Source organism: Bos grunniens, chromosome 19 (assembly GCF_055505025.1).
Source record: "Bos grunniens cultivar Pamir isolate PY7600 chromosome 19, Bosgru_T2T1.0, whole genome shotgun sequence".
NCBI classification, from domain to species: Eukaryota; Metazoa; Chordata; class Mammalia; order Artiodactyla; family Bovidae; genus Bos; species Bos grunniens.
The window spans coordinates 19,476,988-19,501,765 of record NC_141183.1 but is presented as its reverse complement, the minus strand read 5'-3'; the positions used below and the strand labels follow the sequence as shown (position 1 = coordinate 19,501,765).

Here is a 24,778-nt window from a genome sequence, read left to right as displayed (position 1 = left end):
CCGTTATGTACACACCTTGACACGAGTTTAATGAATGAACTCTCTGTTACATATGAGGAATCCGAGGTTCAGAAGACTAAACGAAACTTGCCCAAAACGATTACACCTAATTAGAGTGGTAGTGGAAAGGACATTGGCTACAGAGTTAGCTAAACCAGAATCGGAATTCCACTGAGTTACATGACCTTGAGCAAATTACTAAGCCTGATTCTGTTTATTCCTTTATTGAGCATCCAACAACGCTTCGATGTAGGAATCAATAGCCTCATTTTACAGATGAAGAAACTAAGTCTTAGACTAAACTTTGTCCAGGGTTGCACAACTAGCAAAGATACAGTCTGTTTCCAAAAATGGTACTATTAACTTTTATGCTGTATTAGGTAACACTTCACATAGTAGTTAGGAGGAGTGGAAGATAATGAAATAATGTGTACAAATGCATGACATGTAGTTACTACGTGGTAGTTTCTCCAGGATCACCCATTACCGTTGAAACTCAAGATGCTTCCCCATCACCCCTCTTGCCCTCTCCAGAGCCAGGAGGAGCAGTGGTGGTGACAAAGGAAGTCTTGGAGCAAGAGTTTTGGGCCCCCCCATTAATGACTATCTAATATATAAAACAGTTTTCTTAACATGTAAGTGAGATGCAGATGTATTTTCAACCCTAATATCACCAGTCGCCATCCCTAACCCAACTACCCCTCCACTATAGAAATTCTAGAGCCTCATGTAACAACAGGCAAAGAGAAGATGGCAAAGGACCAGTCCTGGCACTATTTAACATGAACAAATTTCAAAAGTGTTTTCATGCCTTGCAAGGGACATCAACTTCATATTACTACAATCATTGTAACAGAAATAAGTATATTTGGGCTTATTTCAGAGAACTTTCTTGTCTCCCCCATAACAAGTTATATGTAACTGCCACTCAACTTTTCATGTAACATTGTGATTATAGGTTCCCAGGCACAAAGCCAGGCACTGTTAGGAAAAGCTTTCTGAAGAAGTGATAAATCTGAGACCTGATGGACAAGCAGGGAAAGAGTGGCCAGGTACCAGCAAGAGGGAACTGCAGATGCCAGGACCCATAAAAGGAAAGAGCTTGGTGCTTTCAAAAGTAGCTTAGAAATATATCATTAAACTGAGTGTGGGACTGGACTGATAAAGGCTATCTTAGCTTGAGCACTAGTAAACTTTCAAAAGACTTAGAAAATGTGAATTTTTTCCTTGGGGCAATTGAAAAACATTTAGCAAGGGAATGAAATGAGATATGAATCCAGATTCCCTTCCCCATACCTTTTTAATTAGTGAAATTAATCTCTTCCCATTTAGAACCCAGATTTATATCCTTATATTCACCTTCCAAAGAACTCACGAAGAATAAAGTTGCTTGAGGTAGGGAAGCAACCACTTCAACAATCTCCTCCCACCTCAACTCTGCCTCTAGGTAAGACCTCACCTAGACTAGCTGAGATTTCTGTTTTCTGTGTGTGTTCCTCCAGAGGATTATTCTAATTTTTGTCGTAGGTGTGTGCTCCTTCTCCTCCCTCACCAACCTAGCTATCTCAAGGTTTACCTCCCCAGAGGGGTTTTGGAAGGCAAGATGACAGGACGACGAAAGGAGAGGGACAAGGCGAGCTTAGAACTGGGAGGAAGTGTGACTTAAGTCTATGCTACGTGTAAGAACTCTCAAAGCCTTTAGGAACGACCCCTCAGAATCAAGAAGCTGATCTGTCGGCCACCAAATCAACAGCGGATGAATTCAAGCAGGAAAGTCTTGGACTGGTGGAGGAAGGTGTGGGCCGGCTTAGCCACCTGAGTGTGCAAATTTAGGGTCCCACTTCAGCGCTGACAGGGGATGCCTGGCTTCCCGGAGCAGGGGTTGCCTTCTCTCCAAGACATCTCCAAATATCTTTGGAGGGTAGCGGTACTGGAGGAGAAAAGTCTGGTCCGGAAGGAATCCTAGCTCTGGATATTACATGTCCGTCTTCACAGCAGCAAAGCAAGAACCCTGGACGCACCGCCGATCCTCAGGTTAGTCTGTCCCATGACCCGGAAGAGCAGCTAGAGCCGCCTCTACGCCCTACGTCCACGTGCCGGCAATAGCAGCCACGTGGGGCTCTGCGGAAACGCCTTCGCAAAGATTTGTCCCCTACGCTGCCCAGTAGAGAGGAAGGGCTGGGAAGAGCGCAGGAGGAAACGGTACCGGCTGGAGGCCCGGCTCGCGCGAACCTAGGGCTGCGAGGGGCGGGGTCGAGGGCGGGGTTTACACTGGTCGCCGCCAGGGGGCGGGGCCTCGGTTCCGAAGGGTGGGCTCTGGAGGGCAGTGAGTAGCAGTTTACTCGTCGCCTGGACTCCTCGGCTTCCGCCTTGCATCAAACCCTGGCCGGACCAGCCCGGGAGTCGCCATGGAGTCCACGCTGGGCGCGGGCATCGCGATGGCCGAGGCGCTGCAGAACCAGCTGCCCTGGTTGGAGAACGTGTGGCTCTGGGTCACCTTTCTGGGGGACCCCAAGAGCCTCTTTCTGTTCTACTTCCCCGCGGCCTACTATGCGTCTCGCCGGGTGGGCATTGCGGTGCTCTGGATCAGCCTCATCACCGAGTGGCTCAACCTCGTCTTCAAGTGGTGAGACAGCGAAGCCCTCCGGCGGCCTGGCCGCCCACCGCCAAGGGCCCTGAGCCTTGTGCAGACCCTGATTCCTCTCAGAAATTGCCTCAAAGGCCTGGCTCCCCCCTCCACCCCTACCTCCACCCCTACCCCCACCCCCAGGGAACCTTAAGACCTCCCCACCCCTACCCCATGGCCACTGACTTTTCCTCTTTGAGCATCTTTGTGCATCTTGAACTCAGACCTCAGAGTCCCCGTCCTAATCATTAGACTAGTGTTTAACGGGCCTGATCAGATAAATCACTTAAGGGGGCGTGTTTAAAATGCAAATATCCCATCCCATCCCAGACACACTGATTTTGAAACTCCAGGGTAGAGCCTGGGAATCTGTATTTTTAAAAAACATCAATGGTGACTTAAGTAGCAGAAAGTCCTGCTTCTCAACTCACTCTTTAATTCATTTCTTCATTCATTAATTTGATAGAGTTTTTAAGAAGCTTGCTTTGTGCCAGCTTCAACACTGGCTTTTCAGGACAGAAAAGGCTTCCAAGTTAAGGTGTGGTCACCAGGCCATGGCCATCAACATAAGGAGCATTTGAAAACTTGCTAGAAATGCAGAATCTCAGGCTCTAGGTGGGAGCTCCTGAATCATTATCTACATTTTAGCAAGGACCCCAAGTGGTTCGTGTGCACAGTAAATTTCAAAAAGCACTGGGGCTAAAGCTTTGCCTTTTAGGGAACACTTTCTCTTCTCGCTTTTCACCTTCATTCACTAGTAGGCTCTGACACAGACTCAGGCAAGTGGGTAGGGCCCTTGGGGCTTATCTGTTTGTGCCACCTGTTCTCTTGGGTGCAGAAGGGAGCTATACTTCCCACTGGGCGTGCAACTGCACCTCTCCTCACCTCACCATCTATTGCCATATTGCCAGCCTGGGGGAGGGAAGGGGGTTTCATAGGAGACACTTGAATGGGCTAGAATGACTTGGTGAAAAACCAAATACCTTCCCTTCCACTTCTCTCTACCAGGCCTTCATCCCTACTATAAACGGTAAAGCAGTTGTCTAATCATTTCCTTCCTACTGAGTTGCCCTTTGCTTTGTGCTGTTCTCCCTCAGAGTCTGTATCAGCCTTCCCGTCTCATCCTGTTCCCCTAAGACCATTGATTCCCACATGGCAAAGCCCCTATTAATTTCCTAAGTATGTGTTGAGCATCTGGTGTGTGAACCAGACTCAGTTTTTGGCGGGGAGAGGCAGGTCCCTTTCCCAGCCCTTGGCTTCCTGGTCAGCATCTCTGCTGTTCTCCCAACCTTTTCTCTTTCTGGCCACAGCAGCCTCTTAGTCTGCTGTGTGTTTTCCAGGGTCCAGCGAAGCACCTAGCTAAGCCAGGGGATTTAAAACTGTTTTGTCTTCTTTGTTTTCCCTCAGCTTCCCTGTGCATTCCTTGCCTCCATTTTTTTTTTTTTTTAATAGAAGGACTTTATTTATTATTTTGGCGGGCACTGGGTCTTCATTGTGGCAGGGGGCTCTTAATTGTGGTGCATGGGCTTTCTCTAGTTAAGGTACATGGGCTTCTCCTTGGGGGATGCTCAGGCTTCTTTTGCTGCGGCGCGTGGGTTCAGTGACTGCAGCACATGGGCTTTGGCCCTGCAGCATGTGGGATCTTAATTCCCCAACCAGGCATCAGACCCACATCCCCTGTGTTGGAAGGCGGATTCTTAACCACTGAAGCACCAGGGAAGTCCCGCCCCGTTTTCTTATATTTGTTTTATTTCTTAGTTGGCTGTGTCAGGTCCTAGTTGTGGCACATAGTATCTTTAGTTGCAGCACGCACACTGTTCGTTGCAGAAGGGGATTCTAGTTCCCTAACCAGGGATCATACCTGGACCCCCTGCATTGGGTGTGTAGAGTCTTAGCCCCTAGACCACCGGGGAAGCCCCGCCCCACTACCATTTTCAAGCATGAGAGACTTTCCTAAGTAACTGAGGCTGGAATTTGGGAAATGGAGAACAGAGAAGCAGCAGAGTGAGGGTCTGGGAAGGAGAGGGAGACTCAGGTCCCGGGCTGTCTGTAAATGACAAGAACAGAGCTGGCCTTGCAGTGGGAGGGATAAGAATGGGACTTCTGAGCATCTCAGAGCACGCCCACACACACCACAATCTCTTGTCTCCTTACCACTTTTTTAAAAAATGCACACTTTCTTCTGTTCCAAGGTAAAAAACCGTGGCAAGGCAGTGACCCAAGATCAGATGTCCTCTCTGACTCCACCCTATAAGCCCTTCGGAGTATTCCAGGTGTCCATCTGCCTCACCCCCATTCCCCTGGCCTTTGTGTGTCTGTGTGTGTGTGTGCAATGGCATCTGCTCTTTTCTAGGTTTCTGTTTGGAGACAGGCCCTTTTGGTGGGTCCATGAGTCTGGGTACTACAGCCAGGCTCCAGCCCAGGTTCACCAATTCCCCTCTTCTTGTGAAACTGGCCCAGGTGAGAAGCCCCAAACCTCCCTCGCCCAATGTGGTTAGCGTTTGGTGAGTGTTCGATAGTACTTTTCAGCCGGGACCACCTAATCATCAGAAGCCTAGTCTCCCAGTTACTGGACCAGAGAACAAAGAAACCCACGGAAGAAATGTAGGAGCGCCCATGCCAGTGTGCCAGTTGCTTACCTTGTATTGACTAGAGCCAAGTTGTCAAGGCAGAAGTCTGACAGCAGTGACTGCAGGCTTGGGGGCTGGGGGAGGCTTCAGGGCAGAGGGAGCTATGGCCAGCGCTGGAGGAAGGCTCTCTCGCGGCCACAGGGAGGCAGTTGTGTTGAGCTATCACCAGGTGCACCTGGGCTCCCACCAAACTCAGCTCCGACCACGAACTGAGTTTCTGAATCCCCCGGCAGGCAGCCCTTCTGGACACTGTATGATCACAGGAGCAGCCCTCTGGCCCATAATGACAGCCGTCTCTTCCCAGATGGCCACTCGGGCCCACAGGTACACCTTGGCATCGCCCACCAGTGGGGGTGGGGTGACGGTACCCTGGACCCAAAAGCCCTGCAGCAGGGTGGCCTGAGAGCTGGAGTTCTGGGGACCCCGGGTTATTTGGTCCAAGTGCCTGGGTGCTCAGGGAAGCCCAGCAGTGCGTGGACATCTCGTGAACCATCTGCTTCTCTTCTTTTTAGCCGCTGGGTGAGGGTGATTCCTAGCTTGGCTTATTGCACCTTCCTGCTGGCGGTCGGCTTATCTCGGGTCTTCCTCTTAGCACATTTCCCTCACCAGGTGTTGGCTGGCTTAATAACTGGTGAGCAACTGGGGCAACGGGGTGGACCCAGAGGGTGCCATTGACAGTGGGAGGACCAGTGTATCATTTTCCCATTGTACGGCCAACCCCAAGTCCCACTTCTGACAAACTATCCTGCTGTTCGGGGTGAGGGTCATAGCCCCAAACTCCTTGAAGCTGCTGTCACCCTGCTTCCCTAGGTGCTGTCCTGGGCTGGCTGATGACCCCTCAGGTGCCCATGGAGCGGGAGCTAAGTTTCTATGGATTGACCTCACTGGCCCTCTTGCTGGGTGCCAGCCTCATCTACTGGACCCTCTTTACACTGGGCCTGGATCTTTCTTGGTAAGTTCTGCTTTGAAGCTTGGGGAAATAGGGGCCTCTCCTGCCTCCCCTCTATCTGGCCTGGTGGCTCTCTGGTTCGCTGTTGTTAAATAGGGACACATTACCAGTTCACATACAGTCTCCTGAACATGGCGGTAGACCCCAAAGGGATAGAAAGCCATCCACCCTCTGGGTCCCAGGGGAATCTCTCTCCTGGCAAAGACTCTTGCTCTCCACAGGTCCATCAACCTAGCCTCTAAGTGGTGTGAGCGGCCTGAGTGGGTGCACTTGGACAGCCGGCCTTTTGCCTCCCTGAGCCGTGACTCAGGGGCCGCCCTGGGTCTGGGCATCGCTCTGCACTCTCCCTGCTATGCCCAGGTACGGCGGGCACACCTGGGATATGGCCAGAAACTAGTCTGTCTTGTGCTGGCCATGGGGCTGCTGGGCCCCCTGAACTGGCTGGGCTACCCCCCTCAGATCAGCCTTTTCTACATCTTCAATTTCCTCAAGTACACCCTCTGGCCATGCCTGGTCCTGGCCCTCGTACCCTGGCTGGTGCACATGTTCAGTGCCCAGGAAGCACCACCCATCCGCTCTTCCTGACTCTGGTGCCTCCTGCACCCACCTCCCCTCACAAAGCCCATGCTCTGTGACCTCCACCCTTGGGAGGCAGCTCCGTCCACTTCCAGCCCCCAGCAACCCTGCTCATGTTGAATTTTCTACTTCTCCCACCACCTGGTCACAGCCCCAAAGAGGGGCCTTTTCTCTCCCAGGAAGGTCCTCCTGCCTTCCCTCCCAAGTCCCCAAAGAGCAAAGGCAACAGTGAGAACAGTGGATTTCTGTAACACTGTGAGGGGCTCGGAGCAGCCCCAATAAAGCCCTTCCACACCTCTGGACTCCTCTCTTGCCTCCATGAACATCTCCACCGGACTTGGCTATGCGCATGCAGGGCAACCCTTGCCAGACTGCTTGTTCTGCACCCGCTCCAACCTTGTGCCCACAGAGGCTGAGAGTCAGAAGGAAAAGCAAGCCCTTTAGCCCTGGGCCCCCTTCCTACCACCACCACCTCAGCCACACAGAGGTCCCAGGAGATGCTGTGGCTACATTCAGGGAAACCTTGTTCTTTAACCTACAGGACAGAGATCCCACTCCCTCCCACCCCAGCCTCTGTTTCCTAAATTGTTTAGTCCAGGGACTGGAGAAGAGAAGAGTAGGAACCCCAGAGAACAGAGACATTGGCCCCAGAAGGCACTGCCAGAAACAAGTTTTATTTCCACAAGGACACACAGTGTAACAGATTACAGGATACTCAACTGAAATCTATGTCCAGGGAGACAAAGCAGGGAGTGGGTTTACATGAGAACCAGACAGGCCATGGGAAGAGGGAGGGGAAGGGGCCCAGAGCTGGGGCTCAGCCCCACACCCCAGGAAGATCTAGAACACACTAACAACATGCAAGACACAGTGCATGATAAACCTGTGGTGGCGGGACTCCTGCCCCTCCCCTGGCTCCCTCAACCCTGCTCAGGCCCCCAGTAGGATAATAAATATGTAAACAGATTGTTGGGGCCCTGGGGAGGGGAAGAAAGAAAGACTATGCAGGGTTGGGGAGAAGGAGGGAGGAAGACTTAGCCCCCCAGGAGCTTCTTCCCATCTTTGGTTTCCCACAGGCTGGACAGCATTCCCTGAAAGTCTTGTGGGCTTCTAGCCCTGGAAGCAAGGCTAGGCCGGGCTCCTGGGAGAGCAAGGACAGCTCCTAGCCTCATCCAGGTCTTAGTTTCCCTGGGCGTGGCCCACAAAGGAAGCCCAGAAGGGAAGCTGAAGCTGAGGGCAGGCTCCTGGGTTCTGTCCCTGTTCCTTCTAGAACCCACACCCACTCTTACCCTCCCCAGGCTTCAAAGCCAAAGGTCCTAGGAGGGAGTTGGGCCCTGACCCTTCTGCTTGCAATATGCTGGGTGGCTGGGTAAATCTGGTCCTGAACAGCAGGGGGGCTCTCACCAGCCTGGAGTCCCCCCTGCAGGGACCACCTTCTCCCCCTCCCCACACCGTGCCAGCGGAGGGGCAGGGAGGCCAACAGATTATGAGGGATAGCAGGCCTGGTTCCGCAGCTCCTCTTGGTCCCGCAGAACCCGAGAGTCCAGCCCCCTCGCTCCCCACACATTTTCCCTCTCTCCAGCCCGAGAAGGGGAAACAGGCCCTGAGGAGTGCAAGGCAAGGCTGCCCTGCCCACAGACCTCAGGCCCACATCCTAGAGCACAGAGCTGAGGCCAGGAGAAAGATGGAGGAGAGGGGGGCTCTGTGGAGATGCTGAGGACACCAGGAAAAATGGTGAGAATCGCAGGGTGGGAGCCCACCTCCCCTCCCCTCCACATCTTAAGACTGTAGAGAGACCCTCAGGATCCTCCCCTGGGGCTGGAGAGGGGAGGAAAGTGAAATTAAGGCATTTCTCCCTAAGTCAGCTGAAGCCAAGGCACCAAACTTGCTGTTCCCTCCTCACTCAGGGAGCCCCCAGAGCCAGAAGGTGCTTTCTGGGCCCCGTGCCCACCTGAGCTGGCCCAGGCTCCAGGGGGAACAAGAACAGGATGCAGGAAGTGGGTGTGGGAAAGAACATGGGAGAAGGCCTGGACAGGATACCCCTCACCCCTCAGAAAGAGCACACTTCTAAGCTGAGACCTGGGCCACGGAGGTGGAAGGGGGGCCTGAGGCAGCTTAGAGGAGCAGCAGGGGTGAGGCTGAGAGACCCACACAGCACACGTTGTTGAATGTGTGACTTTTTGTTTTTAATAGAAAAAATAAACAAAATCACAATGATGAAGCCCAGAGAGATGGGGGCCAGGGCGTCACAGGGCAGGCTCCTGTTCCATAGGCTCCTCTGCTGGCCTGTGGGGACAAGCACAGGGAGAGGCGTTGAGGCAATGGTGGTGGGGGCAGCTTGGGCGAGGGCTGCGAGATGGGGGGGAGCCTCACCTGGGGCTGTGCTCCCGGGCTGCAGCCGCCTGGGCCTGCTCGGCCCCCACCGACAGCAAGGCCATGGCGCTCACAGTCTCAGCCTCCTCTGTCTCACCTGCCTGGGCCTCCCGCAGGGAACGGCCTAGGCCAGCAGCGAACCTCTGCACACAGCTCCAGTGTTTACCTGTGGATGAGGGGTGGGCAGGGGGTCAAGGAGGGGCAGAAACCCCCAACCGTATGGACTTTCCCCAGCCCTGGTGTGCAGTCAAGTTTTTCGCCTCTACTCAGCAAGCTGGGGCCTGAGCCTCTCTGCCTGTCCCCACGTACTCTGGATCTCAATGACTTTCTCCAGCGTGGCCACTGCGTTGATGTTGGGCTTTTGCTGCAAGACTGCCTCGTCCAAGGGCTGCAGCTGGCAGGAGAAAGAAGAACAAGCTTAGGGTTGGGAGTGGCCGTGGCTGCCCCTCTAACCACCCGAGTCAGCCCCATGACAGGGGCAAGCATAGCCTTTTGAGAAACCTCTATTCAGAAAGTCTTCTCTGGCTACCAGCGATCCTTGGGAACCAAAAAAAAAAAACCTCCCCAAGGACCCTGGGTGCTGCCTGACCCAAGAAAGGGTCCCTCCCCCACCCCACTGGCCCCTTGGTCCCTGACCTACCGGCCCACCTCCCCCAGCCCTTCTGTGCACCCCTTACCTCCACGCTGAGCAGCGCCGAGACACAGGCCTCAGAGGCATCACAGATGGCGGTCAGGTCGTGGCCTCCCTCCAGGGCCAGCACCACCCGGCCCCCTGCCAGCGTCATCAGCTGCCTGGTCAAGTGGCCAAAACCTTCAGGGATGGGTGAAGGGAGGAAGATGAAATGGTTAATGAAAGAAAATCAATTCAAAAAAAAAGAGAAAAAGAAACACAAGAGATGAGACAAACAGCTTTAAACCTTAAAACAGATATCCATAATAAAACTCAATGTCATGGATTGAATGTTCCATTAAAGACAAAATGAAGAGACTAAAAAGATCCAGTTATACATCTCCTAAGGAGTATCATGAGAAACCACCACTGAAACACAAAGGATCGTCACTCTACAACTTCATGAGGAGGTACACTCCCCAACCTGTCAGCCCCTCAAGGCCAGGGCTGCAGAAGAAAGGAGGATGCTGCCAGGATGATTCCAAGTCCTAGACCTGTCCCCGTGTTCCTCCCATGGCTTCCCAGGTGGCGCTAGTGGTAAAGAACCCACCCACCAATGCAGGATACATAAGAGAAGGGGACGCTCCCGTAAAGAAGGAAATGGCAAACCACTCCAGGAAAGTACTCTTGCCTGGAGAATCCTATGGACAGAGGAGCCTAGTGGACTGCAGTCCACAGGGTTGCCAGAGAGCTGGACACGAATGGAGCGACTTGGCATGCAAGCACGCACAGCACTCCTCCCAGCTTCCCGCTCATCCCCACCATCATCACTGCTCCATAGCCTCCCTCAGTCCCCCAGCAGGCTCACATCTGGCGGTGACAGAGTAGCCACCCAGCGGAGACAGGTGTCCCTCAACAGCATCAAAGCCAGCGGAGACCAGGACCACATCAGGTGAGAACTCGTGGGCAATGGGCATCACCACTGTCCTGCAAAGGGAGGGCCCGAGCTGACCCTGGCAGATGACTCGGCCAGGCCTGTCTCCCCACAGGGCCGACCCCTCCACCCAGACCAAACTCTGTGCTTTCTACCCCTCCCACGGCAGGGCCCAGAGGCTTCCACCCCTCCCCGGCCCTTCTCAGTCCCCACCTGAAGGCCGTTAGGTACTCCACGTCTCCGATGGGGGGGTCCACACCTCCCGTCCATGCCACGTTCACATTGTACCCCACGCCCGGCCCTCCGCCAACCTGGCAGCACGGTGGGGGGGCAGGGGGTTACTCTCACTGCCTGGGGAGTCCAGACGTCGCCCCGCCCTCAGCCCTGCCTCCAGCCCTTACTCCACTGACCTCTGTTCTGCATGGAGGGGCAGCTGGCCGGCGTGGTCCTCCCACTAGGAGCCCAGACTCCCCAGGTTACCAGCACCACAACGGGCCTCCACGGCTCCCTGCCAGGTCCCATTCTGCTACCTCCCCGTGGGCCCCGAGTTTGAGCCCAGGAGCTGTACCTCTTCAGGAGCCCCAGAGCCCGGAAAGAAGTTCCCGTTGTCATAGCGATGCAGGGAGATGTAGAGCACAGAGGGATCGTTGTAAAATGCTTGCTGGGTGCCATTGCCATGGTGAATGTCCTAGTGGGGAAGGGTGGAGGCGTCAGGAAAAATGGCCCAGGCTCTGACCCAAAGGTCAAAATTCACCTTGCCCCCAACCCTCACCCTATGGTGAACTCTGGGAGTGCAGCTTGCCCCTAGATACAGGGCATCCATATTCCATTCACAATGAAATCCCCCCACGCTTCTTTAACCAGGGTCCGTGGGCCAGGATGTGGCACTGCATAGAGGAGACACAAAGCCAGGGGATGAATGGTGGTGGCTCCCCCTGCAAGGCCCCTCTACCCACGCAGAGGGGGACAGTAAAGTTAGGCAGGAATTGAAACATTCTGAAGAAGAATCCAGTGTGATGAACCCTGAAGCCCAAGCTAGGCTTTAGAGAAATCAGATCCTTTCTTGCCAAGGCTTGCTCCTGGCTACTCCCCAGCTCACCGGGAGCAGTAGGGGCCTCTCCCTCTGCTGAGAGACACAGGGGTGGAGAAGCTAAGTGACTTTAGTTGGGTGAGTCCCCCCAACAGCCCCGTGTCTCCATTTATCAAATAGACATTCCACTTCTTAGGAAGCAAGGTGACCATGAAGCAGTACCATGTGTCAGTCCCCAGTCAAGAGGGGTTCTAGCAATGGCAAGGGGATATCTCTATCACTCAAGGCAAAAAAACCTCCTCGGCTGTTCAAGGCTGCGGGGGATGGGGGGGCAGCAGCTAAAACCACTTTTGAGTCTCCCCCAGTGAAGAGGGAGCCCCAGGGGACTGGGAGGGCTGGGTTAACACCCCAGAGTCAGCAGCCCAGCCCATTCCAGGCCCTGAGGATGATGGGACGAGATTGGGGTGGGGGACTCCTGAAGGCTGACCCTGGTCCCACCAGGCACTGCCTACCCAGTCCACGATGAGAACCTTGCCCACGTTCAACTTCTGCTGCAGGAGCTTGGTTGTGATAGCTACTGAGTTGAAGAAGCAGAATCCCCTGCGGGGTGGGGAAGAAGAGGGCAGGGCGTCAGCCTTACTGGACGTTCGCGCTGGGAGCCACAGATACACAGTGTCAGCTCTGCTGAGAGGGAGAGGGGGGCAGGGCAGGGCTGAGGTGGCACTCACATGGCTGTGGATTCCTCCGCGTGGTGTCCTGGGGGCCGGATGATGGCAAATCCATTCTGAAGAGGTGTGGACAGAGGAACAGAGACGAGAGGCAGACAGGCGGGCAAGGTGGCCATGGATCGGGGTAGACACAGACGAGAAGCATAAGCCAGGAAAAGAACATATGTGAGAAACATCAGTCACACAACCTTTAGGAGTGTGGCCAGCTGAGGGCGGCATGGGTCAGAAGCGACCTTCTGAGGTCGTCTCTCTTTACCCCTCACCCCCTAGTCCGCCTGGAGCTGTCACCTCCTCCTCACACCTGCACCTGCGAGGTGAGATTACAGAGGACGGTGCCCTACTGGTGGGAAAGCTGAGGCTGCCCAATCCCCTGCTGCTCAGGCAGCAAGACCAAGTCATCCCCCACCCCCGCCACAGCCAGCCCACACACACTCACCTTGAGCTCCCCTGCAGCCACCTTGAATGCCAGCTCCACCAGGCAGCCCACCGCCATGCGCACGGCGCTGGAGGAGTGCATCTCGTTCCACACAGTGTCGCTGTCCACCTGCAGGGGCAGGAGAGTGGGCTTCAGTGTGCCCCCTGCAGGGGGAGGGCAAGAAGGGGGGTGCAACCATGGTGGGGGGAAGGGAGGGGCTGGAGCTGGGAGCACCACCCGCCCAACCCCATGGGCCGGTGCCCTACTCACCCCAATGCCCCCGCAAGGCAGCATGGCGTACATCTTCTGGCTGATGGGGCCTGAAGGGAAGAGGGACAGAGCTACGCTAGAAGGCGCCTCCGCTGCCAGGGCCGCAGGTGGGCATGTGCAGTGGGCAGGGAGCTCAGTCACAGAGAAAGAAGGTCAGACCCCAGCAGAGAACAGGCCATTGCACCCCACGCCAGGTGGGAGATGACTGTCCCCCGTCCTGAGGGGCGATCCTTCCCCGGGGGCAGGCGGCAGGGAGAAAGGGGCCTGACAGGTGAGGCAGAAGGGCACAGCCCATCACCAGGTCTGACCAGTCTCTTCCTGCCCTCCTGCACACACCCCACTCACGTGCTGTAATCTGTGTGAATGGCGCCCTCTGGAGGCCTGTGATGTGGCAACCACGGAGACCCACTTGCCTACCAGGGGATGGTCCTCCTGACAGCCCCTGTCCCATCCGGGCAGCAGACCCAGCCTGGCCCACCACCCCTCCCTGCTGGCCACTCAGCTCACCGAGCAGCTTCTTGCTGTCCAGCTTCTGCCGGTTGAGGGGGCTGGTACCGTAGAGCAGGGTGTGGTACTCGGAGTGCACCGTCTGGATCTCATCCAGCGTGGCTTTACGACCCCGGATTCGCTGTCGGGAGAGGGGGGAGCAAGAGGGGGTTGCTGGTGATTAGGCTGGCGCTGCAGGCCCAGCACCTCTCTCCACCCCACAGTCTGGGCACATGAAGCCACCCTCTAGCCTCAGGAGATCCAAAAGTGGTTGCGGTTTTTTTTTAATCGATGGGACATTGCCATTCTTTTTATTTTTGGCCATGCCATGCAACACACAGGATCTTAGTTTCCCAAGCAGGGATGGATCCTGGGTCCCCTGCAGTGGAAGTGCCGAATCCTAATCAATGGCCCTCCGGGGAAGTCCCAGGAGATGCAAAGTTTTGAGAAAGTATGCCTCAGTCCCCCTGGGACCCCAGCCCAGGACCCTCCCCCATTCAGCTGGGGACCATGGGGGGCACCAGGCCACAAAGGATGGAACTGGGAAGCACACGGGGGCCTGACCCTGAAGTCAGGGGTTGAAAAGAGAATGAGGAAGAGACACAGACAGAGGCATCCTTGACACGAGAAACAGGACTTTCACTGGGTTTGAGGTGCAGGCTGGAAGGAGGGGGGACCCCCTTACCTCACACTTGCTGAGCAGGCCTGTCTCCTGCAGCCGGGACCAGATGCTCTGGATCCGGCCAGCGTGCTCGGGGTGCACGTGTGTGTTCCCGCACATGCACTGGTGCTTCAGCATGAACGTGTCGTAGACCACACCTGGGCCGGAGACACACCTGTCAGCCAGCACAGCTCCGGGCCGTGTCACAGCCCGGCCCGCCACCCTCAGCAGAGCTCACCGAGCTCTCCCTGGCCCACCCTGGTCCCAGCCCCTCCTCATGGCCACTCCAGCTGCCCTCCCACATGCCTGCTCCTCTTCTCTTCCTGAAATTCCTTTCCCCCATCACCGCCTGTCAGCAGTCTCCCTGTTCCTCAAGCCTCCACCAGGCTGCCTGACACCACCATCCGCTTTAACCTCATGGCACCTCCTCCTTCCCTTCATCCCCCGTCAGAGCCTCTGTGTGCTGCCCCCCACCCCCACACCCCATTGGTGAGTGGGGACCATCCTCAAGTGGGGCCCCTCAAAGGGACCATCCGTGCCCCTACAGAGCCCAGCTCTGGCCAGTTTCACGTGGAAGAGCCTTCTGGAATTGACTGAGGCCTTCACTCTTAACCTTAAAGGGAGGGGAAAGAGCTAGAGGAGCACGGCCCCACTGAGATAGCGGGCTCCCTCCACCCAGGCCTCCAGGGCAGAGGTATCGAGGAAGCAAAATCAGTGGTCCCTCGGTGTGGGGCGGGGGTGCCCTGAGAAAGATGCTGCTCCCGGAGTACATGGACATTCACCCACACCTGCCCAGTGAAGCAAAGGCTGCCACCATGACCACAGGTGGCTGTGCACACAGGGAGACAGCCAAGGCCTGTTCCCTCCCTTCAGGGTGTTCTGAGGGTCCCTGGCCATCCCTCCAGGGCAGAGGCTATATCTCATCCCTTCACAACGCCCAAGACCAGATGCCATGCCATGCACAGCATGCCACCCCCTGCCGCAACACACACAATGGAAAGACGGCTCATGGGGGAAGGGCTCACCTGTGGTGAAGAGGTGCTTAGTGGGCTGGTCTGGGGGGCTCTTCATGCCCCCAGGGGCAGCAGGTGAGGACTGGGTGCGGCCCAGGGCCTGGTGGGGCACAGTGGCCAGGCTGAGGGGTGCCTGGTACACCTGCAGCGGCTGCAGCTGCTGGGTGTCTGCAAATGCCTGGGAAAGAGAGAGCGGGAGGGAGCCTGGGTGAGGCCGAGGCTGAGACGGAAGTTAGGACAGGTGCCCTAGGGCCTCCCGGGGGGCCTGAATCCAACCCTCTCTTCCAGATCTCCTCCTTCCTCCAGCTCCTCCCTCCAGGGACAGGAGACACTCCAGTCTTAGCCATCTCCATCTTCATCTCCATCCCTGAGGAGATGGGGAGGGATGGGGGGACGAGATGAGTCATGCTACCAGAGAAACATTGAGGTAAGCTGCTGGGAGGGACGGGGGCGTGGGAGGGGGTGGGATGAGTCAGGCCCAGAGGGCTCAGCTGTGTCCGCCATGAATGGAGTGTGCGCTAGCTCGGCGCCAGGGCAGACTGTAGTAACAGCGGGGGCGGGTGTGTACACACGCACGCACGCAGAGACCGACGCACAACCGGCCCTACGTAGGCAGAGACGCAGATATACACAGGCCACGTGCATCCGAGTGTGCGTGTGCGCACGCACGCGCACACACACACACACACAAGCAGACAGGCGGGGGCAGTCACAGTCAGAGGGAGGGGCTGGCAGACAGGGCAGAGAGAGCTCTAAGACTGACACCACCTCTCTCCCTTCCGAAGCCCCTTGTCTCTTTCCTGCTCCCCTGGGCACAGCCTGGAAACTGCAGACTGAGGAGAGGGAAGGGCAAAGGCGGAAAGAGGAGGCGGGAGGACAGACGGCTGGTGATCAAGGGCCGGGGCGCAGGGGGCCACCTTTTTGTAACCAGCACTGGACTCCTCCAAGTCGGGCCCCTCTTCAGCACCGCTCTCGCGCTCCTCGTCCTTGACCTGGATGCAGTCCTCCTCCTCCTCCTCCTCCTCTTCCTCCTCCTCCTCTTCCTCCTCCTCCAGGTCTTCCTGGGTGCTCTCACTCTCCGTGGAGCCTTCTCGGGGTATGGTCAGGGCTCCCTCCCCCAGCAAGGCGTCCTGCTGCTCCGTCAGCTCCTCCTCTGTCTCCTCGGGGTGGGTGGTGGGCTGCCGTGGCAGCTCCCCCGTCTTGGTAAGGATCTGGAAGCAGAGCCAGGAGGCCCATCAGCTGGGAGCAGGGCACAGCCATGCAGCCCAAGGCCCCGGAGAATCTATTCCTGCACTTCTCTGTGTGGCCACCCAGCCCATACAGAGCTTTGATGTGGACAGAAAAAGGCAAGGTGGGGACTTCCCTGGTGCTCCAGTGGCTAAGAAGCCACCTGTCAACCTATGGGGGACCACAGGTTCGATCCCTGGTCCTGGAACTAAAACCCCACTTTTCAGAGGCAAACTAAGTCCTCATACCATAACTACAGAGCCCTCACTCTAGGATCCATGCCTCACAACAAGAGAAACCACTGCAGTGATAAGCCTGTGCATTGCAACCAGAGAAAGCCTGCAGCCAAAAATAAATAAGTAAATAAAATAATGAGCTTTAACAATACATAAATATTCCCCCCCCCCAAAAAAAAACACACACACAATATATTCTCTAAAGAAAAAGGGCAAGGTGACTCCTCTGATGCAGCAGGGAGTGGCCGAGGAGGTCAGATGTGCCTCCCTCTCTGCCAGCCTAGCACCCTCTGTCCTGCCCCTAGCAGAGCCCCGGATGTTGGCTTCTCCCAGCTCACCTTGCCCAGCCAGCCCAGCACCCTTGTGTCCTGCCCCCAGCACAGCCCCGGATGTCGGATTCTCCTGGCTCACCTTGCCCAGCTGCAGCTGCTGCTGCTTCTGCTTCTCCAGGAACTGCTGGTGCTGCTGCTGCATGACCAGCTGCTGCAGGGCCTGGGGGCTCTGGGGCAGCGGCGAGGATTGGGTGCGGCTCAGGGGCCGGTGCCGCGGGAGCTTGCCCACTGTCCGCATGCTGGTGGCCACGCGCTCACCCGTCACCAGCGGGGACTGCCCGTGGAGCGGCACTATGAGGTGGGGGAAGGGGAGCAAGCATTACTGTTAGGGCACCAGGCTCCCCACTCCCACCCCAGACTCTCTTCCTTCTGGAACAGCGCCCTACCCCCTGGGGCGGGGCAGGGGGTGGAACCTGGGAGGGGCCTGGAGCACCTCTGCCCCCAGATGAGACCTATTCTTCCTCCTCCCTACAACTGAACAGTCTTGCTGCTCAGAGTCACCACCTCCAGCAAGACTTCCTGGATTCACTGTTCCCTCCCTTTAATTCATTTAGTCAAACTTTTACGGTAGGCCCAGGAACATTTTTACCAACTATCAGAGTTCCTGGGCTTCTCTGGTGGCTCAAAAGAATCTGCCTGAAGTGCAGGGACCCAGGTTTGAGCCCTAGGTTAGGAGAAGGGAATGGCAACCCATTCCAGTATTCTTGCCAAGAGAATCCCAGACAGAGGAGCCTGGCAGGCTACAGTCCATGGGGCCGCAGAGTCGGAAACGACTAACAAACACACACTACATACTCCCTTTAAGTCACTTACAAATACACAGTTTTGGGCCCTCCTTGTGCATGAACAATGACTAGTTCTCCCCAGCTGTAAGACCTCCCTGATCATGGACATGGATCCCACAGGGCTGAGAAGCCTAGGGGCCAAGATCATGAGACTTTTAAGCAGAACCTCTTCTGATGCTGCCAGGTCCTTATAGGCTGTCTGTCTAAAGCTATGCTGTCCAATCCTATAGCTGCCAGTCACACATGACCACTGAGCACTTGCAATGTGCCCTGTCTAAACTAAGATGTGCTCTAAGTATGAAATATCCACCAGGGTTAAAAGACAGTATGAAAACAAAATAAAATATTTCACTGCTAACTCTTTACATTCATTGTATGTTCCGATAATAACATCCTAGATAGACTGAGTTAGGTATAAGTTATTAATTTCACCAATTTCTTTTTGCATTTTTTAACGTGGCTACTACAACAAACACTTTAAAGTACATGTGCCGCTTGTATTATATTTCTACTGGATGGCACTGCCCTGGAATAGGAGCTCCATTAGGATGGTAGAGGTCAGGTACAGTGCCTGGCTGGCTGCAGGGACTCAATAGCATCTGTAGAATGCGGAAAAAATCAATGATGCCGCTGAGGGGAGCTGTGACATGCCTGGTGAGTATCCCTGGCTACTTCTCCCTGATAAGTGGTCCCTCCAGCTGAGCCCTCAGGATGGGGTCTGGCCACACCCCCTCCTCGCACAGCTGCCTGCCACTCACCAGCAATGAGGGTGCTCTGCTGCCGGGCTTGTTCCAGCAGCAGCACGTGCTGCAGCAGTGAGGCATGCCCGTGGGGGCTCGAGTCGCCCTCCAGTGCCACGCCCAGCAGGCAGCCAGGGATGGAGGATGTGCTCATGAACTTGCCCGTCAGTGCACCGCCCTGCCGCAGGGACTGGAGGGCCTGCCTCTCGGCCTCCTGCTGCGTCGACAGCTTCGGGGAGGCCTGGGGTGGGACAGGAGATGGCGATGAGAGAAGGGTTTATAACTGCCCCCCAAGGTCTGCCAACGTTGAACCAGCATCCCTCACCTACCCTCTGCCCACCCCCACCTTTGGGGAGGACCTTCTGATCTCCCTCAGGACCTTGGGAGGACAAATGCGCCAGCTGGGGGGATCCAGGACCAAAGATCTCAACACCAGAGGGGACGTGCCCCGTACTCACGGTGAGGTGCGAGTTGGTGACAGTGACCGTGGCCTGCAGCCCTAGGGAGATGTTGGGCAGAGAGGGAGACGTGTAGAGGCTGAACTGGTTGGGGGAGGTGTCCGGAGGGAGGGCCCGGTGCTGGGGGAGCATCTGGGGAGCAGTTGGGAGAGACAGGCATGAGAGCAGGCAAAGGACAGCCACCTGGGGCCAGGGCAAGGCAGAGGGCTCCGAATGGCACCCCACTTCCCACACCAAGCCCCACCTGGGGGAACTGAGAGGTCAGAGCCATGCAGAGGCCCACAGGACACATCCCACTTCGGGGCAAAAGGTCCCTCCAGTCTGTCCATGCGGGGCAGAAAGGCCCCTGCTGGGCACTCTCAGCCAGACAGACCGCACGGGACAGGAAGCAGCTCTGGCCCACCCGCTCAGTCCCTGGTGGGCCTGTACCTCGGTGGGGATGTTGGGAACCGAGCCCGTAAAGCCATTCTCCGCGATGGTGCTGTGGGAACTGTTGGGAGAGCTGGGGCCAGAGCCTGGTGCGCTGTTACACACGGCGGACACTACGGGAGAGGCGGCTGTCACCTGGGCCGCTCGGAGCAGCCCCCCCACTCCCCGGCCCTCAGAACAGGGACAAGAGACGAGCCCTTACCCCCAGGTCCGGCACCTGTGATCTCAACAGCTCTCTTCTTAAAGGTGCTAATGACAGTCCCATCCTTGCGACGCAAGAGGGGACTGCTTCTCCGCTCGGCCACCTTCTGCTTTAGCCTCGAACGTACTTTTAAGTTGGGTTCGGAGGCTGGGGAGAAGGCAGCTGGGGCTCAGACACGTCCACACAAGCGGACACACCTGCAGCCTGGCCCTTCCACATTCCCACCTCTGCCTGACCCCACCCCCCCATTAACCTGGGCGGCCAGGCTGTACTCACCTGTTTTGCGGAGGGGGAAGTCATCGCGGCTGTCGTAGGGCCCAAGCAAAGGCAGTTTGTAGGAGGAAGGCGTCCCAGGGGGGCCGCTCTGGGGAGGGGAACTCTGGTCCAAAGAAGCATGGTGGGTTCCCCTGCGTGGTGGAGAGAAGGAATGGGGACATGTCTAGAGGATCACCCAGCCTTTGGGGTAGAGGGAGGAGATGGAGACAGGTCTAGGGGATCACCCAGCCTTTGGGGTAGAGGGAGGAGATGGAGACAGGTCTAGGGGATCACCCAGCCAGCTGGACCCGCAACCGAGCAATCTACATTTATGAAACATCCACTGCCTATGGTGATACGAAATGGATCTTGGGGAGGGCAGCGAGGAGAGAAACCAGGAGTGCGGGGGACGGGGGAGGGTCCCATCTCCTAGGAGAGATTGCAGGGCCCCTACATGACTTCAGCCCAGAAGCCCCATGTCTGCCTGCAGCCAGGCAGCCCTTGAGCTGGGCACCTCTGCAACCCATGCCTGTCAAGGGTCATACCAGCATTTGGGATGCTGTGGGAGGGAATGGTTGAGGCCGCCTGGTGTGGGCTCCTTTGACTTCGACAGGAGGAATTCCTGGAGCCGTAGCTTCACCTCAGTGCTGGCGATGGCACCTGTGGGATAGGCCACAGCTGACCCAGGAGCTGGGGGCCAGGACCCCACGGCTGGGGGAGGGGCAGTAATCCCAGCTGTGACCCCGCTAACCCAGAGGCGCCCCAGCCTCACTCTCTTTGCTCTTCTCCTTGTTTCGAAGGATGAGCAGCTGCTGCTCGAGCCGCTGCTTCTCCAGCTCCTCCTGCCGCTGCTGCTCCCGCTGCCGCTGCTGCTCCAGCTCCTGCTGCCTCTTGGCTGCCAGCATCTCCTGCTGCTGCTGCAGGGGCAGTGGGGAGGCAAGGTGAGCTGAGTCCAGGGCGGGGCTCGGAGGTCTGGGTGCCCTGGCCCCCACGCTCACCTTGAGGTGCTTCTGCAGCTGGACTTCATGCTGCCGGGTCAGGTGGTCATGCTGTTTCTGGAACTCAGCGAACAGAAGCTGCTTCTGCAGTTGCTGCTGCTGCTTGAGTGCCAGGAGCTCCTGCTGCAGTTGCTGCTCCCGCAGCGTGGGGTCCACAGGGCCTGCCAGAGCCCCCCGCAGCTCCACGGGGCTGGGGCTGCCTCCTCCCCCGCCCCCCATGGAGCTGGGCATGGCTCCTGGCAGCACCGGTTTCACCTCTACTGTGGAGAGAAGAACCAGGAAGGGGTCAGCAGGCCATCCGCACCGGGCCCTGGCTGCCATGCCTGGGGCCCAGAAAACTACCAGGCAGGATTACTAGACCCCAAGAGAATGGAGGATGGGGGTGAGGGGAGTCAAATCCCTCTGCTCAGTGAATACAGCCTTCTGCCTTCATTAAATGAGACTGAAGCCATGAACTTCACTACAAAAATGTGCATAAGTACAGCAGGGTACCTGGAAGATCATGAGTATTTAACAAAGATGACCACTGGACATTTTATGTGAATTTGGTGTGTGCGTGTGCTAAATCACTTCAGCCGTGTCCGAGTCTTTGCGATCCCATGGACTGTAGAGACTGCCAGGCTCCTCTGCCCATGGGATTCTCCAGGCAAGAATACTAGAATGGGTTTCCATGTCTTCCTCCAGGGGATCTTCCTGAATTACTTTCGTGATAAGGAAACTGAGATTTTAGAGAGGTTTAAGTAACATGATCAAAGACAGACAGCCCAGGTGATCAATGAACTAAGATGTGAATCCAAATCCTATGCTTTTAACCACCATCCTTCCTGTGCTTCCTCCCCCACCTCTCAACACCACACTGTCCCTGCCAAAAAGCCTATAGTACAGGAGAAACCAAGGCATCGACATTGGTTCTAGAACTGATGGGGCTGGCAGCCAGGGGCCTCAGTAAGTCTAGGAAAGGTCTGTGGACACCCCCATGGACAATGGACAGTCTATCCATTCTCCTGTTCCCTACCTCACACTCAGCTAGGGCAGATGGGGTGGGAGGGTGAGGCTATGGGAACAGGGAGTGGGGTGGGAGCAGGAGGCTGCAAGGGAAGGGGGTGCAGGGCGGCACCAAACCAGGGACTGGAGGGGGCTGGGAGTCAGACTCGCTTCCTTTGCTGGATTATCTCCTTTCAACAGTTTTATTGTAATTACCCTGAAAATGCCGCTATATATAGAGTGAGCCAAACAGCAGCTGTGCCTGGGGGGAGGGGGGAGGAGAGAGAGAGAATGGGCGGGCAGGCACAGGGAGGAGGTGGGAGGAGGAGACAGGAAAGGAAAGGGAATCAGACAGGAAGAAGGGTAATGGCAGGGGTGCGGGGGGCTGGAGCCTAGGCAGAGATCTCAGAACTCCAGTCCCAGGGAGAACCCGCTGGGAAGAGAAAAGGAGTGGAGGGACCTGCTGGGCCCCCAGACCTTGGGTCCAGGCCCCCAAGTGGACAATGGGCCAAGGGGCCCCAGGGAACGGCAACAGATTCCAATGGACTTATGGGAAAAGATGGGTCTCGACCTCTTGATCCCTGTACACTGTCCTCTGGCCGCTCAATGTCATCACTCCCCACCACTGCCCTGTGGTTGCCAGGGCAACTGGGCAAACACCAGGCCAGCAGGGAGCTCCAAGCCCAGCCCAAACCCCACAAAGCCTCCTGACGCCTGCAGGAAAGGGAAGGCAGGCTACCCACTGCCTGGGAAGGAGGAAGTGAGAGAGGCAGAGCCAAGCCGTCTTGTTCTTTTCCATTTCTTTCTCCAAAGACAGCCCTCACTTTCCCCACTCTGGTCCAGGGAGGTCACGGGGAGCTGGGAAGACTTTCCGGTGGCAAGGAGGCCCACGCCAACCCAGGCCTGGAGACGGAAAGACCCTACCATTCTCATGGCAGCCAGAGTCCCCTGCCCTCGCAAACAGGCCCAGGCCTCTACCACCATCCCTTATCAGGAGTGGAGAGGGAGCTGGGAGGGGGGTGAAGGGCTGAGCTAATAAGAAAGGCTCCCACACCCTCTGCGGTCTATGAGCCTGGCTCTCCCTAGGAAGCCTGAATGAATGTCATCAAGGCAGGGGCAAGGCCTGCTGAAGGCCAAGGTCATGCTATCCTCATGGCTGAACGTGGCCCCCAAGCCCACTGGAGGTGGGAGAGGGAAGGTAGCCTGAGCACAGGATCTCCCTCGCTCCCCAGCAGCCCTTCTTCCCCCAGCACAGCCGGGCACATTCCTCTGTGGTTTGCCCGCCAGCCACACTGACGACTCTGCGGCCACAAGGCCAGAGCCACATCTGCAGGAGTGGCCAGATGTGGCCAGGAGGGTGGGGTTACACACACACACATGCTCGCTCACTTTCCTTCCCAACCCATGTCCTGCCCCAGCACCAGGAGGAAAGACCCTGGGGAACTACAGAGGCCCTTTCTGGAGGTGGACGGCCCTGTCCGGGGTGCAAAAGCAGGGTGGCAACAAGAAGCCAGCAGCCAGCCTCGGGTGTCCCCAGCCCTGGAAATATCCAGCAGGGCCCCAGGCTGGCTGGAGAGTTATCTGTTCCTCGGCAAGGCTGGCTTGGCCTGTGGTACTCTGATCGCTTGGCCAAGAGGTGGACAGGCTTCAACCTGCTGCTCCCGGCAGCTCCAGAGCTGCAGGAGCCGGATGCCAGCCCGCCCATCCAGGGAAGGGCAAGGGTCCAAGCACTCCTGGCTCCCAGCAGATAACCCTGCTTGGGCTGGAACTGCTGCCAGCAGTGCTGGCTTCCCCTGCCGGAGCCCTGCAGAGAGGCCATGGGCTCAGCCGTGGGGACTCTCCCACCGGGGCCCCTGTGCGGCCGCCGCCGCCACAGCAGCAGTGGAGAGGGTGGGTCCTGTGCTGCCGTTGCAGCTGCAGCCCCGCTGGAATGCAGGTGGTGGGGTGGCCAGCGGGCTCCACAGCAGTCTTGCTCCCATACAAGCAGGAAGCACAGGCAACTGGGGAATATTAATCTGCAGGCCCTGTGGGGCCCAAACAGGATGCGGCACCCCCTGGGTCTGCCAGGTAGTAACCCAGCTCCATCCAAGATGGACGGTGCCGAGACTGGACAGCTGGAGTCAGGGAAAGGGTCAGCGGTGGGGTGGGGGGGACACAGAGCCCCCCAGATGTAGTTTTCTGGGCACAAAATCTAGAGCCTGCCTCCCCTCAAGGGTCTGCGCCCTCACCCAGTTTGGCATGAGCAGAGCAGGTGGCAGTGGCGGCCATGAGAACCAAGCACCTGGAGGGGAAATGGGTGTGTCATGATAGGAAGCTCTTGACCGCCTCCTGGTGGGAGGAGGAGGACGGGAGGACTCCTGGAAAGGGAAGAAAGGAGATGCAAGGACTGCTGGACCCTAAGAGGGCAGGCTGGGGACCCTGGCTAGCCAAGGCCAGGGAAGGGATCACGTGGGAGGGCACAGTCCCCTATCCCATGCCTCCGCCTGACAGAGTTGCAGGAAGTCGAAAGGAAGCCAGCAGCTGGCTCAGGGACCTCCTGCAAAGGGAGACAGAAAGGACCAGGTCTGCCCTGCTCCATACTCCACCCCTTCCGGGAGCTCTGACCTTGCCGGCCGGGAGCCGCGGCCGTAGGAACAAGCAGTAACAGCATCCTGTCCCCCAGCTTTCGGCAGGACTAACCAACACTGTCTCCCTGGAGAAGCCCCAGCCCAGGCAGCTAGGTGGGCAGCTGTCAAGAGTGTGGCCCTGCACACACCAGGCTCTGGCTCAGAGGGAAGCGCTCTGCCCTGCTCATGTGGACAACTGAGCGCCAGTGACACTTCAGTGGACAC

The 24,778-nt window shown here is 57.0% G+C and overlaps 2 protein-coding genes across 17 annotated transcripts in view; one reads left to right on the top strand and one right to left on the bottom strand.

Moving 5' to 3' along the window:
- Positions 1 to 2,280: 2,280 nt before the first annotated feature.
- Positions 2,281 to 7,081, top strand: G6PC3 (glucose-6-phosphatase catalytic subunit 3). Of its 4 annotated transcripts, none has more exons than XM_086357448.1 (6): positions 2,281 to 2,626; positions 4,980 to 5,086; positions 5,490 to 5,580; positions 5,769 to 5,887; positions 6,067 to 6,208; positions 6,427 to 7,081. In XM_086357448.1, exons 1-6 carry the CDS (start codon positions 2,409 to 2,411, stop codon positions 6,788 to 6,790), a joined length of 1,041 nt encoding a protein of 346 aa, XP_086213574.1. In that variant the 5' UTR covers positions 2,281 to 2,408; the 3' UTR covers positions 6,791 to 7,081. The 4 variants fall into 4 exon arrangements, with proteins under 4 accessions (XP_086213574.1, XP_086213575.1, XP_086213577.1 ...); XM_086357449.1 differs by having other exon boundaries at positions 4,819 to 5,086; XM_086357451.1 differs by lacking the exon at positions 5,769 to 5,887.
- Positions 7,082 to 8,945: 1,864 nt separating this feature from the next.
- Positions 8,946 to 24,778, bottom strand: part of HDAC5 (histone deacetylase 5) — a 37,216-nt gene continuing 21,383 nt past the window's right edge. For 5 of the 13 annotated variants that reach the window (XM_086357439.1, XM_086357442.1, XM_086357438.1 and 2 more), the window contains 24 exons: positions 20,964 to 21,223; positions 20,738 to 20,882; positions 20,511 to 20,625; positions 19,987 to 20,117; positions 19,711 to 19,857; positions 19,509 to 19,621; positions 19,080 to 19,211; positions 18,640 to 18,862; positions 17,176 to 17,387; positions 16,219 to 16,512; positions 15,314 to 15,479; positions 14,313 to 14,446; positions 13,649 to 13,769; positions 13,142 to 13,191; positions 12,893 to 13,000; positions 12,457 to 12,512; positions 12,241 to 12,328; positions 11,267 to 11,386; positions 10,912 to 11,009; positions 10,633 to 10,751; positions 9,832 to 9,965; positions 9,464 to 9,548; positions 9,155 to 9,320; positions 8,946 to 9,067 (listed from right to left, as the gene is read on the bottom strand). In XM_086357439.1, coding sequence (XP_086213565.1) covers positions 9,028 to 9,067; positions 9,155 to 9,320; positions 9,464 to 9,548; positions 9,832 to 9,965; positions 10,633 to 10,751; positions 10,912 to 11,009; positions 11,267 to 11,386; positions 12,241 to 12,328; positions 12,457 to 12,512; positions 12,893 to 13,000; positions 13,142 to 13,191; positions 13,649 to 13,769; positions 14,313 to 14,446; positions 15,314 to 15,479; positions 16,219 to 16,512; positions 17,176 to 17,387; positions 18,640 to 18,862; positions 19,080 to 19,211; positions 19,509 to 19,621; positions 19,711 to 19,857; positions 19,987 to 20,117; positions 20,511 to 20,625; positions 20,738 to 20,882; positions 20,964 to 21,223 — 3,257 coding nt within the window. In that variant the 3' untranslated portion in view covers positions 8,946 to 9,027. Of the gene's footprint in view, positions 9,068 to 9,154; positions 9,321 to 9,463; positions 9,549 to 9,831; positions 9,966 to 10,632; positions 10,752 to 10,905; positions 11,010 to 11,108; positions 11,387 to 12,240; positions 12,329 to 12,456; positions 12,513 to 12,892; positions 13,001 to 13,141; positions 13,192 to 13,648; positions 13,770 to 14,312; positions 14,447 to 15,313; positions 15,480 to 16,218; positions 16,513 to 17,175; positions 17,388 to 18,639; positions 18,863 to 19,079; positions 19,212 to 19,508; positions 19,622 to 19,710; positions 19,858 to 19,986; positions 20,118 to 20,510; positions 20,626 to 20,737; positions 21,224 to 24,778 lie in introns of those variants that run through there. The other 8 variants (XM_086357443.1, XM_086357445.1, XM_086357441.1 and 5 more) reach the window with 3 other exon arrangements.